Source organism: Lupinus angustifolius, chromosome LG04 (assembly GCF_001865875.1).
Source record: "Lupinus angustifolius cultivar Tanjil chromosome LG04, LupAngTanjil_v1.0, whole genome shotgun sequence".
NCBI classification, from domain to species: Eukaryota; Viridiplantae; Streptophyta; class Magnoliopsida; order Fabales; family Fabaceae; genus Lupinus; species Lupinus angustifolius.
This window is the reverse complement of record NC_032012.1, coordinates 25,925,638-25,942,266: the sequence shown is the minus strand read 5'-3', so window position 1 is coordinate 25,942,266 and position 16,629 is coordinate 25,925,638. Positions and strand designations below refer to the sequence as shown.

At 31.3% G+C, this 16,629-nt stretch overlaps 2 protein-coding genes across 3 annotated transcripts; one reads left to right on the top strand and one right to left on the bottom strand.

Annotated features, from left to right (window-relative positions):
• LOC109346657 (BI1-like protein) lies at positions 5,281–7,764 on the top strand. The gene is made up of 4 exons (XM_019586344.1): positions 5,281–5,804; positions 5,908–6,021; positions 6,981–7,138; positions 7,227–7,764. Exons 1-4 carry the CDS (start codon positions 5,546–5,548, stop codon positions 7,434–7,436), a joined length of 741 nt encoding a protein of 246 aa, XP_019441889.1. The 5' UTR covers positions 5,281–5,545; the 3' UTR covers positions 7,437–7,764.
• LOC109346656 (VAN3-binding protein-like) lies at positions 8,816–12,683 on the bottom strand. 2 transcript variants are annotated; one of them, XM_019586341.1, is made up of 7 exons: positions 12,269–12,683; positions 11,965–12,090; positions 10,508–10,943; positions 9,857–10,087; positions 9,564–9,613; positions 9,433–9,490; positions 8,816–9,315 (listed from the first exon to the last, which is right to left on the bottom strand). In XM_019586341.1, exons 1-7 carry the CDS (start codon positions 12,584–12,586, stop codon positions 9,098–9,100), a joined length of 1,437 nt encoding a protein of 478 aa, XP_019441886.1. In that variant the 5' UTR covers positions 12,587–12,683; the 3' UTR covers positions 8,816–9,097. The 2 variants fall into 2 exon arrangements, with proteins under 2 accessions (XP_019441886.1, XP_019441888.1); XM_019586343.1 differs by lacking the exon at positions 9,564–9,613 and having other exon boundaries at positions 9,252–9,315.

The window sequence follows — 16,629 nt, the reverse complement described above, 5'->3', positions numbered from 1 at the left end:
AGCTTATAATATCGATTATTTTTTTAATAAAAAAAACCAGTCAAATCAAATAGCTAGGACTAAAAATAAGTATATTGAGCGTCCTATAATCCCATGCAAGCAAAACACTATATATATACTATTATTTTTTTAATCTAGAGTCGTGCACGAATTGTTAAATTTTATTGTATTGGTTTTAGACTACCATTGTTATTTAGGTTGTGATTATCTTTACCCTTCTTAATTCTAATTTTTAGTGGTCTTTTAAATTTCAAATTTTGTGAAATTTGTTATTGAGTAATAAAATGTTCTAATCATTATCTATATTTCATCTAGTGTCAATATATAGCATTTAGAATTAAAATTTTAATTTTGATCACTACAAATTAATTAAAAATTTAAATTTATGAGATTCTATTTCAAGAGATAATGAATAATTGCACATCCTAATACTTAATTCTATAATTTGACAGAAAACGTGGAATAAAAAGTTACGACTAATTAATTTAAATTGTGCTAATGTATTCAAAATTTCAGAGTATTAATTACTTTAATTAATGAGAAGTATAAAAGTTGTGATTTGGGATTATTCAAATTTTAGGATATGAATTGCCATCATTATTATTAAATAATTTAGAGTAAATTACACTGACAGCCCTTAACTTTTAGTGAAATTACACAAATCACCCCTCACTTTTTTATACCTACACAAAACCCCATGTTTTTTATACTTTCATTACACCAACCATCCCTGCATGAGAAATAAGTGTAATCTTCTAAACAAAAAATGTGATAAACGCAATTAAGTTAATCAAAACATAACATATTGTGGAGACAAGTCCAAATAATATATAAGTCAATACCTCTTTATTATTTTTGGTTCGTTATGATAAAGTATAAAAGCGATTTAAACAATATTTCTTTAGAACTGTTGATGCATTCTGTAACAAAAATACATTGATTTGTATATTATTTGGACTTGTCTCAATAATATATCACGTTTTATTTAACTTAATTGCATTTATCATATTTTTTGTTTAAAAGATTACACATATTTCTCATGCAGGGATAGTTAGTGTAATGAAAGTATAAAAACTAGGGGGTTTGTGTAGGTGTAAAAAAGTGATGGGTGGTTTGTGTAATTTCACTAAAACTTAGGAGGTGTCGGTGTAATTTACTCAATAATTTATCATTTTTTTTATCAAATATAACAAAATTGTATTGGGAATTAAATCCACTATCTCTTAGACTGTTAAAAAAATAATTTTACAATTGAAAGATGCCTTTTTAGCATTTTATCTTTTTTTATCATAAAAAGTAACTCTCATTAATGAGGTACCAAAGTACTATAATGATTGAATTTAAGAGAATCCTTTTAAAATTGATGATTGTCTCTCTCCAAATTTCTTCCAATAAATTCAGAATTTATTTGGAAAGTTTAGTTATTAAAGTTTGTTACAGAGAACTTTAGCTAGAACACCAACCATTGAAGATTATGGATGGCTTTCGGATGATAACCTCAATTTGAATAATTAAGATACTCATTTGAGATGTGTAGGCACCTAACTAATTTTGTTGTTTTATGAATAAAAATCAGTATTTTACTCAGGTATGCTAAGAAAACGAGAGAAATAATTTTTTTAGCCCTTGTGTGATAAGAAATGTAAGATTATTTAATGGGTTGAGTTAAATATTCTAAAGATATTGTATAAGAAATATAAATAAGAAAATTGACATTAAAAAACTAAATTCAACTTAACCCTTCTAAATATTTTATAACATAAAATTTTAAGACAATATTTTCTTTAAATGATACCCTTAAATTACTTATTAAGATTTCCCTATGTATATAAGAATTCTTTTCATTGGAAAACAAAGAAGGAAAATGTGAATTGAAGTTGAAAAGTAAAACTACACTCATTCCTAGATGAGGTTAAGCGCACACATGATCACATTTGACATGCATGCGATGGACATAACATATTGAATAGTAAATGAAAATTACTTTATGAATAGTGCACGCTTCCAAATAATATGACGTTTTAAGAAGATGATGAGAGCATATTCATCTGAATCTTCTTCCCAAGTTGATAGATATATTCTGTTTCCTTTCTAAGTTATTGATGTACGCATATGGGGTTATGATAACAATCTCATAATAGTGTTTCAGTGCTTCTTGGTTTTCCAATTTCATCCAATTCTCTTACATACACTATATTCCTATTACTATATGTGTAGTTCTGCAAGATTCTTCATGCAGAGAGAGAGAGAGAGAGAGAGAGAGAGAGAGAGAGGCATGTTGATGATGAATGAGTGGAAAAGAATACTTCATTTCCATGCGGGCCATACAATAATCACGGGTTCTTCTATTACAGATTCTCTCGTATCAAGCCTCTACCTCCCTTATGTACCTACCAGGGTTCTATAATAATAATTACATGTATATTTTTTCAGCTTATTGCATTGTTTTCCAACTTTATAACTTTTAGTTCCTATAAAAATATTTGTAACATCTGACTTACACACTTATGTATAAGACATTAAGATACTATAATTGATTTCCTATAAAAAATAATTAACATCTGAGTTATTTTTTAACAATAGCAGAAACTCAAACAGTGAACCCTAGACTAATATCATATAAAGAAGTGAAATACTTTGTTGCGAGAAAAATTAATAATAAAAAAAATCAAATGATGAAAAGTGGTTTGGATGATGTTGCGTAGTAACATTGAGAAGTATGAGGAAAAGTAGAGAAAATATAATTAAAATGAGAGAAGGATAAAATAAGTTTTTTTAAATGGAATAATGCATTATTTTCTCTTTAAAAAGATAGGTTATGAAATTTAATGAGTGGACAAAAGATCTATGCCTCAAGTTCACTGCCATTCATAGAGCCTATGTTAGGGGTTAAGATATATAATGTAGATAAGGTGTCTCCCAACTATATCTTTTTTTTCCATAAGTAAATATATTAGAAATGTGCACAAGGAGTAAGGGGTGTCTACCCAATTACAACTTATAAAGAATATTTATACAAGTGGAAAAATCAATACACCATTGGATAAAATTGTACAAATTAGATCTTATATTTTTTGAAACCCATAATGAAGATTTAACTTGAATCGAATCCATAATTTGAGTAAAACTAACATTATCCCCCTAAAAATAATGTCATTTGTTAACTTCCAAATAAGCCAAATAACAACAAACCATAATATTCTCTACAATGATTTCCCTTTACCAATCTTACAAAAGGAATCATGAGTCTTAAGTGATTCCACAATCCAATCAATCTAAAAAAATTGTGATATCTACTAAAAGAATTTGAATAGTGAAAGTTTTATTGAAATGAGACATGATTAGATATATACAATTCTAAGACATATGATATTGGAGATAAGGTCTATATGATTAGTGATTATGGATAGACACAAGCCTCTCCACCCATAAAAGAGGCCTTGTTGATTGAAAATATTGTGGTATCATGGGTCCCAAGAGCTAGCCCATTTTCCACTTCATGCTGAATAACTAATCCCAAATTGACTTACGTCTCTTTATCCAAGTTCTGCCTCCTATAAAATGTTAAAATTAAAGAAGGAAAAGGGAAAATATAGAATTTTCCAATAAAATAAGCCTATACAACTTTTTTTTATTGGCAAAAAAGGAAAGAATTTATTAAAAGAAGAGATAATTATAAGAGAAAAAGAAGAGATATTGCTATCATTTTCTATTTTTAGAGTATGTCTCACTGATAAATAAGAGATTAATCACTTGGAATAGTCAGATAACTAAACAGAATTTTTTCCCCATCAAGTTCCAACCTCATGCTTGAAATATCTTATTAATTACCAACAGTCATTTCAATATTGGTATCATTTTTAACACTGTTCAGTAGGCTCAAGTTGATTGAATAAAAATTAAATTGGAAAATGGAGTTTAACAATGTAATAATCCCATGTTCTTGACCTGATCAGGGTTAGTTGGTTCATAATATTAGAGAATTCATTATGATGATTCACATGTGTATTACTCTTTTTAGATTAAGTAATAATTTTTTTATCTACTGAACTTTTTTCTTAAGTGAAGTGAACTAAACTTTAGCCCTTCAAATTATTGTGTATACACAAACCCTGAGTTTTAAGCCTCTAAAGATTAGAAAAGATTGGTCTAGCCGCTATGTTATAACATAGAGATCGATAATTACAAAAAATGCAAGTGAATCAGAGGTGAAGGACAAGATGATGGTAATAACAGGTCCTTATATTAAATGTTGGTACTACGCACTTTGATGAATCAATGAATGAAATACAACATAGTACTAGTCATTAATGATAGACTCATATTCTCAATGGATACGTCCACATCCTTTTTACCTTTCATTAATCTTGACTGTGACACATTATAAGTCATTGTTCAATGAATTCATAACCGTAAGACAGAAATATGGTCGACAGAAGGTGGGTTATGGGTCACAGGCTCACAGACCCTTAAATTATGTGAGTTGGCCCAATAAGCTTCAATAACTTTTTTCAGCCACTGTTTTTGAACAAAATAATGGTACCAAGTATTTAAGATGTTTAAATATTTAAAATTCTAAGAACATCTATAAACCTTTTTTGTTTTCAATATTTTGTGTAACCTGCAAAATTATCTGTTATAAATTGGGTTTTTTTACTATATTGGGAAGCTGGTTTATGGGTGGTGCCGGCTGTAGTTTTTTCAACTTAAAAAAGCTTAAAAAAAGGATGTTGAGAAGTTGCTTGCCTCAAAATCTACTTTCTAAAATATGACAGGGTGACATGGATTTTATTGGAACTAAAAGACAGGGTGACATGGATTTTATTTTTAAGAGTGTGAAATCTATACATTATCGATGTAAAGATTTATACATATATACTATATCATTTAACTATTTATTTTGGTTATTTTTTCTAAAAAATCAATAATAAATAAACATCTGACAATATATAAAACTCATACATTAGTGTATACATTTTTTTCTTTCAGTGTATTAGTGAATTATGATAATAAATTATGGTGTATAAAACTGTTACATCATTAATACATACATATTTTTCTCTATTCTTAAATGGCCATCAATTTCCCGTTAAATTTAGTGGTGTACTTGATAAGAATGAAATATCCCATTGAAGGATTCATTGCATTTGACTATCTTGGCAAAATTTAAAAGAAAATATAACAAGTGTGCAAAAATAGAAATGCAGGAAACGAGAAACGAAATGAGTTTAACATATTCTCACACGTTCTCCAAGTACCAATGCGAATGTGCACACAACAACTCCAAAACAAACCCTAAAACCCAAGCGAGAAAACCAGAACATCACCATCGAATCGTACACGTGTCCAAAAGAGAAAAACCGTCTTGCTTTCTCACCAAGTTTCGTTAAATAATCAATGATTAAATAGTAAGACCTTGAAATCCGAGTCATCGTTTACTTAATTATAATAGCTACAACATTTGAATCCTCATCTCAGAAAAACCAGATCCAAAAGAAGAAGAAGAAGAAGAAGAAGAAGAAGAAGAAGAAAAGGTTGAGCGAAAATGTGGAATAATCAGGGTTTCGGGAAAATAGGCGCAGATTTGGAAAATCAGCGGAAACCGCTGTACCCTATGATGGCGGAGAGCCCCGAACTGCGGTGGTCATTTGTTCGGAAAGTTTATTCCATTATTGCGATTCAGTTGATCGCAACCATCGCCGTCGGATACTTCGTCGTCGCTGTTCCTCCCGTCGCTAATTTCTTCTCAAATTCCGGCGTTGGAGTAGCCGTCTACATCCTCATTGCTTTCGTCCCTTTCTTAAGTGAATCTCCTTAACTCATTCTTCGCGCTATTGATTCAGATTTCGTTACTTCATCATTTTCATTTTTTTTGTTTAACCTTTTCCTTTTTTTGTGTGCAAACAGCGCTATGTCCTTTAGCTTATTATTATCAGAGCCATCCGGTGAATTACATTCTCCTTGCGATTTTCACCATTTCTCTTGCTTTTACCGTTGGATTGAGTTGCGCTTTTACTGACGGTAACATTCGAATCATCTCATCTTGTTCTTTTCATTCTTATTAACATTATTTACATCTCATATGTTGTTTGCTTTAAATTTAGGATTTGTTCATCAATCTATACTTTTTTTCCTCAATGTTTAAGATATGTATAGTTATGACCGCAGCAATTTGAGCTTTATGTTTGTTGTGACTGTAATTGTTGAACTTGCAACCTTGGTTTAAAATATAGCGATCATACATGGTTTTAATTAGGGGTTATGGTTTTATCTTTGGATGTTTTGAGAGGAAAATTGCATTAGGAATTCGGGTTACTCTTTATCACCGTAGATTGTGAGTAAATACGCCAATGCTTTTCTTCTTTTTGTCACCTAGTTCCTACTTCCTTTCTTTGAAAATGGATATCAGATGGGATTTGATTGATTATTTTGTGTTTTGGCAGTATTTACGTAATTACTATTTCTGTAACGGGAAAACAGAACCAACTCTAAAATCTAAGGTAATATTGTGCTGGATGGACGGACATACTAGAATTTATCAGGATAATCACATTGGAGAGAAAGTTGAGGTAGTCTTTATTGTAAAAGAAATAGCACATTGGAGAGATTCTCTAATTTAATGTTAGAGAGACTTCAGTTTTTTTAACTAAAGGACTTAAAGTGCAAAACATACTGTAATCCCTGTAAAGGATCCATTTCCAATCTCTAGAGGCAAAGGGAGTGGGGAAAAAGGCAAACCTGTAAGAAGGATTTAGCTGAAAAGATAATAATATGAAGGATTTAGGTGCTAATGATTTTGTTAATTTGTTTATAGACGAATCATGATTAGGATATCATAATGTCATTTTGTTAGGCGTTGGTGATTGTAGATTTTTGACTTGTGCGTTTATTTTAGTTTTGCTCAAGTTGCAATTTTGCAGTTGCTAGTTTTAAATGGTCCTGAATTTTTTCTAACTTGACTGCTGGTTAATTGCATACAGAAAAAATTATTCTGCAAGCTGTGATATTAACTGCAGTGGTGGTGATCGCCCTAACTCTCTACACATTTTGGGCCGCAAGTAGAGGCCATGATTTCAACTTCCTTGGCCCCTTCTTGTTCGGTGCTCTCTTTGTTCTTATTGTCTTTGGGTTTATCCAGGTATTATGGTCTTCACACATTTTTGCTTGACATGCATCGAAATCGTTTTAATTCAATACTCAGCTTTCCTTTAATCCTTCATTTGCAGATTCTATTTCCATTGGGTAGCTTGTCTACGATGATCTATGGGTGCATAGGAGCAATTATATTTTGTGGCTACATTGTATATGATACAGATAACCTCATAAAGAGATACTCCTATGATGAATTCATTTGGGCCTCAGTTTCCTTGTATCTTGACATCATCAACCTATTCCTCACTCTGCTCTCAATTCTAAGAACTGCTGAGGATGGATGAGATCATCCTATCATGTGTTCCTTTCATTGGAGTATATTACTTCTGTGGGGACTCGGGTGTTTCTGAAGAAAAAAAAAAGACGAATTCTCGTGACATAAACTCATGTCAAGACTGGTGTATAAATACTTGATTAACAAATTTTTTCCACAGAATTGTGAATACATTTCTGATTGCCCCCCTTCCTTCTTCTATTTTGTTGTTATGATATGTATTCCACCTAGTAGGGTTGAGATAGAGTGAATTGTTGTATTATGATATGTACTTTGTAGCCGTTTCTGATCGTTAATCATATTGATATTGTATGTATGTGCAATAGTTGGATATCTAATTCGAGAAATTGTATAGTAAATATCATGGTTTTCTATCTTTTGATATTTATCTAACACGAATTTATTTGGCAAGTCACGGTAATGAGAGAACCTTCGCAAAGCTCAAATTCAAAAGGCACTAGAACTTTCCTGTGTTTGTTCTGCCGCTGAATTGGACTGGCGAAGAGCCACCAGAACAAAGTGGCTCGATATTTGTGTTGCCAAACACATCATAGCCAATCTTCTTTCTTTCTCGCATATTTTTTTGTCTTTTATAAGGAACAGCTTGCCTTTTCATCTTTTTGAGTTAAGGTGAATGAAACCTTTACTTTCCCTTTACTCTTCTTCCAAATGTTGAACACTTTCTCTCTTATACACAAATTTCTTATAAGAGAAGAAGGGATTCCTTAAGATGTTAGATTTTTTCCTGGTTTTGAGGCCCCTTGGTTTTGCATTAGATTTTCATTTTCTTTGCATTTGGTGCAAATGGAATCATTTGTCAATTGTCATGCATTTAATCTTATAGACTCATAATATAACCAAGAGTTTAGTTAACTGACTTGTTTAATAATTAATTTTCCTTTTCAGAACATTTCTTATAGTTGACACTTGACAAGTGAAAATTTGATTTTTTTTTTTTTTTCATTTAGAAAATGTGGTGTGAATATATTTACCATGAACCACCGAAACTTTACACAATGAAGACTGAAAAAAACTGTCCCAAGCAACACAGTGCCAACTGTATACTTATTGAGCAGCCCATGAAACAAAGGTAGAACAAGCTCTATGTGAGAACAAAAACACTCCAATTAAATGCATACAATGTTACCTAAAATATGTAACTATAGAAATCTCTGTGCCTTTTATCTTAGTTTCCATTTTGCCACCAATTCCATCTCATCTCACTATCTCAGTGTGCATTCTTGTGTATATAGCTTCTGCTGTACTTTCTATTTGCCTGCAGATTCTGGTATTCCTTAGATAAATACACCATGGTGATACTCGAGTGATGGTTTTATAGGATGTTAGCCAAGAAAAAGTGGAGGACATATACAACCATTAAGGACTTGTGGAGTTGATAGTAACCTTGTTTCATTAACTTGTGGTGCTGTAAGGGAACATGTTAAGCAATTAACACAACATTCACTATTCACCCAAATTACTGAAAAAAGGTGGCCAAATATAAGAGACTCTTACTTAATAAGAAATCCTACCATTTCCAGAAATTTAGATATAAGATAGTAAGTTCATTCTAGAGTTATGAAATCCATTAGTTCCTTAAAATGAGATGCCAATATGCTAAATACATATAATTTGAATAGGTTGAGCAGTTAGCAGTAGCTAGAAACTTGTTCAAATGGCATGTCTGTTTTGCTTTTGTGCAACAACAATGGAAAGAAGTCTTGAAACCCCTTGAGTCCATATATCATATTCTCTTTGATTTCTGCATTCAAACTCAACAATCCCTCTTGATTCTGTCTTCAATCCAAAATACTTTCTTTTTTCACCATCATCAAACAAATGCCTTCCTGGCCATGCTGCTAAATTTGTGCACACATCCAACACAACATCTACAAGTTTAAGAGCACAACTTTTTTACTTGTTTTAAACTTTAGTGGTCAAGACTTAAGAGAACTCTACACTACACAACCAAAATAAAGTCATGAATGAAACTAATGACAACTTACTCTTTTTCTTTTTAGTAAATGTTCCTGCAACATGTCTGCTTTTCATTTTCAGCATTACCTGAAATTCATAAGCATTTTGATTATGGACATGTATACAATTCCATCTCTGTTGTGTATGGAAGAAATATTACCTGTCCTGTTCGGTGTATATAAACAGAAACTATTTTCCAGTGAAGATCACCTGCAATTATCACCAACATGGAGTCATATATTTTTGTAATTGAAAGAAAACATCCATTTGTTATTGCCTTTGGGGGACCTTTAGAGTCGAATGAGTGACCCAGTGCATAAGGATCCCATCCAATGGGGTTAGGAAAGTATGGATGTACGCATCTTTACCCTTGTAAGCGAAGTGTTCAAATATTTTCCGTTTGAAAGAAAACAGAAACTACTCATTTCTTGTTGCAATTGTTGATAACATTACCTTTTCGGGTTCTTTTGAGTAACTCACTGCCCCTGGCAAGTAGCTCTTGACTGCAGGCACCCAGGAAATTTTCTCCATTGGCAATCTCTCCACTATCACTGGTGCTAGAATTATTGTTATTGCCTTTACCACATAGCTTCATCCCTATGCCTCTCTCAATTGGTGTCACTGTAGAAATATTCCATACCTCCTTCGATGCTCTTGCTTTTAAGGTTGATGCCCCTCTTAGAGCTGCATACATAATAGCCATAATACCATAACGAAACAGAAAAGACAAAACAGGACTATTACTATTCCTCTCTCAACCCATGCACACATGAATCTAAGTGAGACACATGTTATACTTGTGATACTGAGGAACAAATCAATAGTTAAACTATATATCCAAGATGGTCTGAAACTATTGGAACAACTTAAAGAATTGGTTAAGAACATTGGCTTAAATGGTTTCTTTTCTATAACAAAAAGTGAAATTTTTTTAAGCATTAAAGGACTTCAGTGCCTAATGAATGTGTCACATATTTATCCTTCTATACTATACTGCTGAAACTTGAAACAACTTACACAATTAGCTTGAATGGTTTCATTCCTATAAGAAAAATAATTCAGTATTTTAGGACATTAGTTCCTAATGAATGCACAAAACTCTACCAGTAGCAGCTGCAGCTGTAAGAGTTATGATATCATCATGAGAGCAGACATTAACAGCAGAGCTAACCACAGAAGCAAGGTGTTCTCTTTCAGCTCCCATTGATTCAGCAGCCTCAACACACTGTGCAGCAACTAATGTGGCTGCAGAAGCCACAGCCATATCTGTCTTAGCCATCTTCTCATCTTTGCTGGTTGCAGATGCTGCTGCTGTTGCAGCTGTGATGGCTGCAACTGCAGATGCTACTGCAGCCACAGAAATTGCAGCATGAAGTTGAGCATTATGAGTTCTGTTTTCTTCTTTCTTTTTTTCTCTTCTTTCCTTCAACCATCTTCCAACTGTTTTAGGTCCAGAACAAGGAGTGGCACTGCCAATACCAGAACTCATGGCTCTTCCACCATTGAATAATGAGTGAATGGAATTGTTTGCTTTCAGAAACTGCAATAAATAGATAAACACAACTATTACTCTTTCTTTGCATTAGTTACTAAATTACTAAGTATATTATTATAAAATGCTAAATAATATTTATGGTTTACACTCATAAGTCACAGGCACATGAGAAATTTATTTTTATATGTACTATCATGGAGGCATTTTTTCATGCAATCATAAAATGAGCTTAGAAATGTGTAGCAAGTAAATTAGTAGGGCCCTTTTTTCTTTCCTTTGTAGATTTTATTACATATTTTATGTTTGTTTCGGTTTCTTGTAATAAGAATATAGTCTTCGGATATTTAAAACTTTTAACACCAATATGTAAACTGTTGCTAAGCTTTATATAAGAGCAGAAAAAAGCAAGCACAGAATTTTCCAGATTCATACAAGAATGCAGCAGAAGCAGTGGTGGTAGTTTATCACAGAACCAAAAACAAAATATGGCACTAAAAAGTGAGGTTGGCAAGAGTATGGCATAACAATGCAATAAAATAAAGCACTGTTTACCTTACATGGTAAAAGTGGTACATCATACCTGGTTCTATGTTCAGTTTTTATATTACTATTATTACAATATTTTCTTTATAACAAAGTAGATATATGATACTTGGTATAGAAAATTAGGTACGTTATACAAAGAAAAAGGAGGGAACCATGTAATCATGATTGCAATAAAAACTTACAAAGACTATAATATTGCTGCAGAGAAACCACTATTTACTGCAAAAGTACAATTACTTCATTTCACTAGCCTACTCTATTCACCCTTCACCTTCAGGGCCTCAAAAGAAAAGGTAAAGGATATTTGTTTTATATACATTGTTTTTAAACTGTGATTATAAAGTGAGAGATTATAAACTGAAGAAATAAACCAACCCATTAAATTTGAACTTTTTTATTTTTTTTCTTGGTTAATAAGCTTTTTTTCCATAATCTAAACTTGTTGTCCAAAAATAAAGAAGCTTATAAACCAAAATAATCCAAAACAATCCCAACCTTTACATGCAGTGTAGAGAGATACCTTAACAACATCATCAAACTCATCAGAGGGAGAAATTGATGGACTATCTGTTCCTGTTAAAGAACCACCACCATTCAAAGGTTCACTACTGTGTGATAATCTACCTGATGTTAATGGAGACACTTCCTGTTACAGTTACAAACATCACTCATTAAATGATTTAATGTTGGACTAATATTAACAAAAACATAAATGTAGCTTGTAGAGAACAAAATAGTTTAACATGAAATGCAGCAGTTATAATTTGAAGAAAGAAAGAAAGAAAGAAAGAAAGAAACTGAAACACAGTGTTAGAAGTAAAAACCTCTCTTGTGGACTGAGACATAATGCGTTCAAGGACAAGTTGTGAAGTAGCAGATGAAACAAAAGAGAATTGGTTCCCAGACATAGTTGAGATTTTGTCAGAGTTTGTTGTAGTTTCTTCAGGAATAGAGTTAGAAGGTTTTGAAAAAGAAGAAGAAGGTTGAAGTGGCTGAAGGACTTTGCATACTTCAAGGGAAGAAGCACTCCATGACCTTGACAGAAACTCCATTGGTACTCTTGGACTCTCTGGAAAATGAGTGCCATTTTTGTTTGGAACCAACTCATTTCTGTGACAACTGATTCTGAACTTGGTTTCCATGTTAGGGGACAACTGATTCTGAACTTGGCAATACTTAAAGGTTTTTATATACTATATAGTGGTATCTTTGAAGGGTCTAAGGGATGGTCAAATATCATGTGATCAAGTACTTTGTTATGTAGAATGTACTGTAAAGAAATGAAGAAAAAAGTACCATTTGCTTTTATGCTATACTAGAGACTAGGGCATAGGGAGAATATCAATATAGTGACAATGTTATTAACCCAGAAATTTGTAGTGACATTTACCTTTACTAGCTTCTCTAACAGACACTAACATTATTCAATTGAAATGCAGTCACCTTTATATAAAAAAATCATCATTGATCTTTGTCCACATATTATTGAGCTATTAGTGAGTGATTCAAATACTAATCATTGAGACTAAACCATTCTTGATTTAAGTTATATAACATTAAAAAAAGTATATTAAAACAAAAAAGGAATATAGCCGAATGCTGCATATTCCAGCATCCCAAATGGGAGACACAAAATATTAGCTTTGCACAAGACCAAACTTAATACTCGAATAAAGACAAAAGGATAAGACACTTGATTCAAGAATGAACTATTTGCAATACATATCCCAATACTATGATATGTATATGTAATCTTACTTAGATTAGTATGTTTAAATCACATGACTTCAAAGAATATAAATACTGTGGGGGTGCATCAATTACACCAATAAACAATGATTATTAGCATGCAGCTACTTCTCACAAAGATATGAAGGATCAATTATCAAACCAACTAAGACAACTTTATGTAAATCTCTGTTTTCACCCTTGTCCTGTATAGACACAGTTTTATTCCTTATTTGGGAGAATGAAGTTGTTTTCTTTAACAAGTAACACCATTTTGAAATTCTACAATGAATATTGTTTTGGAAAATCACCACCCCACATCAAAACTTCTATTTGATGATCAATGTTTAGTAAGAAGGGGTTCTACTAGTAATTTTTTTAAGAATATCATTACTTATTTTGTGTTTTAGTCCAAGTCCATCTCAATATTCACGAATCGAATGATGAAAACCCATTTTACAAGACAAATATTTTTGTGAAAATCAATACTATTATACGTGATTGTGATATTCTATTTTAGCATATTCTTTGTCACGATGGAATAAAAGTCTGATGCATCTATTAACCATTGAAGAAATGCAGTGATTGATTCTGATAAACTCAGTAATGCTATTCCTCCTTTTCATAGGAGTAGGCAAAGTCCAACCAAGTTTTACCACAACCATTTATTCTGCATAGTGTTGTAAGACACAAAAGCTGAACTTGTGCTAAAATACGCGTGCATGTATACGTCATCACCTAATGCTTTTTTAACAAGCTTCAATACTCTCTTATAATTTTCTGAAGAGAGCCCAAAGAAAAGGGTATGACATATTATCAGCTTTAGCTTTTTGGGCTTGTGAGTATTTGTTTGCACTGTCCTTCATTCATATATACCTGACAAAAGACGCAAACTTTATTCCTTTTGCCTTGTTTTATCAATGATAATTTATCACTTTGGATTTCAAATGCACGTACTTCAAATTATTTAGCTTTACTCAATTTTTCTTTTACCATTTTGGATCACATAACCGAGACCTATAACCTAGTGCTATTTTTCGTTGTACAACAAAGTTGATGTAGCTTTCCTTTTTCTTTTATTTTTTTCTCTTTCTTTATCCTCTTTTTTAAAAACTCAAGTGCCTTCTTTTTCCTTATTTACCAAACATGACCACTCTGAAAATAAGAGTGAATACACTTTTATCTCATCAATGTCACCAATTTGATCAAAAATATCCAAACTAGAATCAAAGATTGTCAATAAAAACTAATTTGATTTATTTGTCACAATTTCAAGTCGGTAATGAATGGCATAACATGTTGGTCACATCCTATATTCCTCATAAGGCATTAGGCTTTTGTTTTGTCTGATTCGATTGGGATAATATTTGATTTTGATAACTCCTCGTCTTTCATTTTTGTGGACCAATATTCCTCAAAATTCAAAGCCCATCTGCACAATAAAAACAATGATTGATGGTGTTAGAGGTGGGTTCATGGTGATGGATCAGTGGTTGGTTTGTTGGTGTTGAAACTTGAAAGTGAAGGAAAATTGGTGGAAACAGAAACTAACTAAACAGGTCCAAAGACTGGGTTAGATGATATGTACTATTTAAATGAGTTCTCACTTTTTCATCACTAAAATTGAGAATTGGGACATATCATCTCCATTTATCTCATAACTCGTTTAAAAATTGGGAAATAAGAAATAATTAACCCCTTTAAAAATTCTAATAACTTTTTTTAATGGAAATTAATTTATATTTTTTAAGGAAGTAATTGTTTCTTATTAGTGACAAAAAAAAGTATATAAAATAGTGAATATAGAAAATTTATATTCCACTTATTTTGATTAGTAATATCAAGTATCATATAAAATAAAATATTTTGTCAATGTCATACAAAATAGCATGTTTTTATTATGAGTCCTCTATACTTAAAAATATATGTTCTCATTTCTTAGACCAATTAAATAATATAAAAATTATTTTATATTTTTATAATTTTTCTTGACAACTTTTAATTAGATTGAAATATAATTGAAACACATAAAAGTGACACGTGATCTCTTCGTTTTAATTAGACACCCAAAGATAAAAAGCATATGTGAAAAAATCCCAAGTCCTCCACCCACCTTTTTATATTTCGTGGGACTATTCTACGAACGAAGATCACCTGTCACATTTTTTATATCTCATTGTGCCTAAGCTAATTAAAAGTTGACACATATTTGAAAAGAAAAATAAAAAAAATCAAAAAATAATTTTTTTATGTTATAGACTCTTTATCAGCATCAACTATTGATGTCTATCATTATTGGTTTTATTTGTATCTAGAGCATCTTGTATCCTAACTTCAGTGTTTTTCATCATAAACCTAGCTCATTGGTATTATAAATCCAAACAAAGTAATTATTTACTTTTTCAACATTTTCCTCGAATTTAAAATTAGTTGATGATAGTGAGAGAGAGAGAAAGTAAAGAAGAAGAAGCAGGTTGAAGAAGAATGGACAGTGGGGCTAGAAAAGAAAGAAGGTTGAAAGATGTGAAGGAAAGGGAATCTAGTAGAATGGACTCAACAACCATGCACATATTCAATTATGCTTACATAAGAGGACCATTTGGTGGAATATTGATTAAATATTGAAGTAGTAAATCTTATGTTCTAAGATATGTATCACTTCATATATTATTTTATTTGTATTGATCAAAAATATAAATTTAATTTATAATTAATACACATTTTAATTATCTGATCAATAAAAAGTAAATAGTACATAGAGTAATACAAATTTAATATATAACACTTTCTAAAAGAACTTCAAGTTTCAAATACTTTATTACTATTTCTAAGTGACACTTCTTTGGGTCCTTTTCATTCATGTTCATATTTCTATTATTTGAATTTAATTTCTTATCTCAATTATGCAATTTTCAGTTTAAATTTAAATAGTCTTTTAGCCTACTTTTTAAACTCTACTTAAATTAGTAATGCATGACAATTTATAATCCATTAATTCTATATTTTTTTCTTTTATTTATATATATTTTTGAAAACTTTGAAAATAAATCATATGTTGCACGAAATATATGCTATACATATATTGTGTGTCTTGTGGATATAATTAATAAAATAGTCATTATTTTTAATAAGATATTAAACACATTGACTAATGACATATCATGTTTTTTTCGAATGATGATATATCATGTAGCCTTAATTTTTAAGGTGGTTTTTCTTCTTAATTTTAGGTATAAACCCGACAAAACCAACCACACCTACCGTCAAATACATTTTATAAACGTTAGTATTTAATATTTTATCTCTTGATTAATAAAGTTTTCATTGCTGATTAAAAAAACGTTACGATTTGATGTCACTCGCTGGAATGATTCAATGATTGTATTCGTAGGGACTCACGAGAAGAGTAAAACACCAAATGCCAAACTCACAACAAGATGCGTAACCTTCCTTCATT

Bases quoted from the DNA above. Each gene is read 5' to 3' on its own strand.
- LOC109346657 (XM_019586344.1), top strand. From the start codon at position 5,546: ATGTGGAATAATCAGGGTTTCGGGAAAATAGGCGCAGATTTGGAAAAT. The intron at 6,022-6,980 runs GTAACATTCGAA...AATTGCATACAG, and splicing joins GAGTTGCGCTTTTACTGACG to AAAAAATTATTCTGCAAGCT. The intron at 7,139-7,226 runs GTATTATGGTCT...CTTCATTTGCAG, and splicing joins TTGTCTTTGGGTTTATCCAG to ATTCTATTTCCATTGGGTAG.
- LOC109346656 (XM_019586341.1), bottom strand. From the start codon at position 12,586: ATGGAAACCAAGTTCAGAATCAGTTGTCACAGAAATGAGTTGGTTCCA. The intron at 10,944-11,964 runs GTATCTCTCTAC...TATTTATTGCAG, and splicing joins AGTTTGATGATGTTGTTAAG to TTTCTGAAAGCAAACAATTC. The intron at 9,491-9,563 runs GTAATATTTCTT...TATGAATTTCAG, and splicing joins ATATACACCGAACAGGACAG to GTAATGCTGAAAATGAAAAG.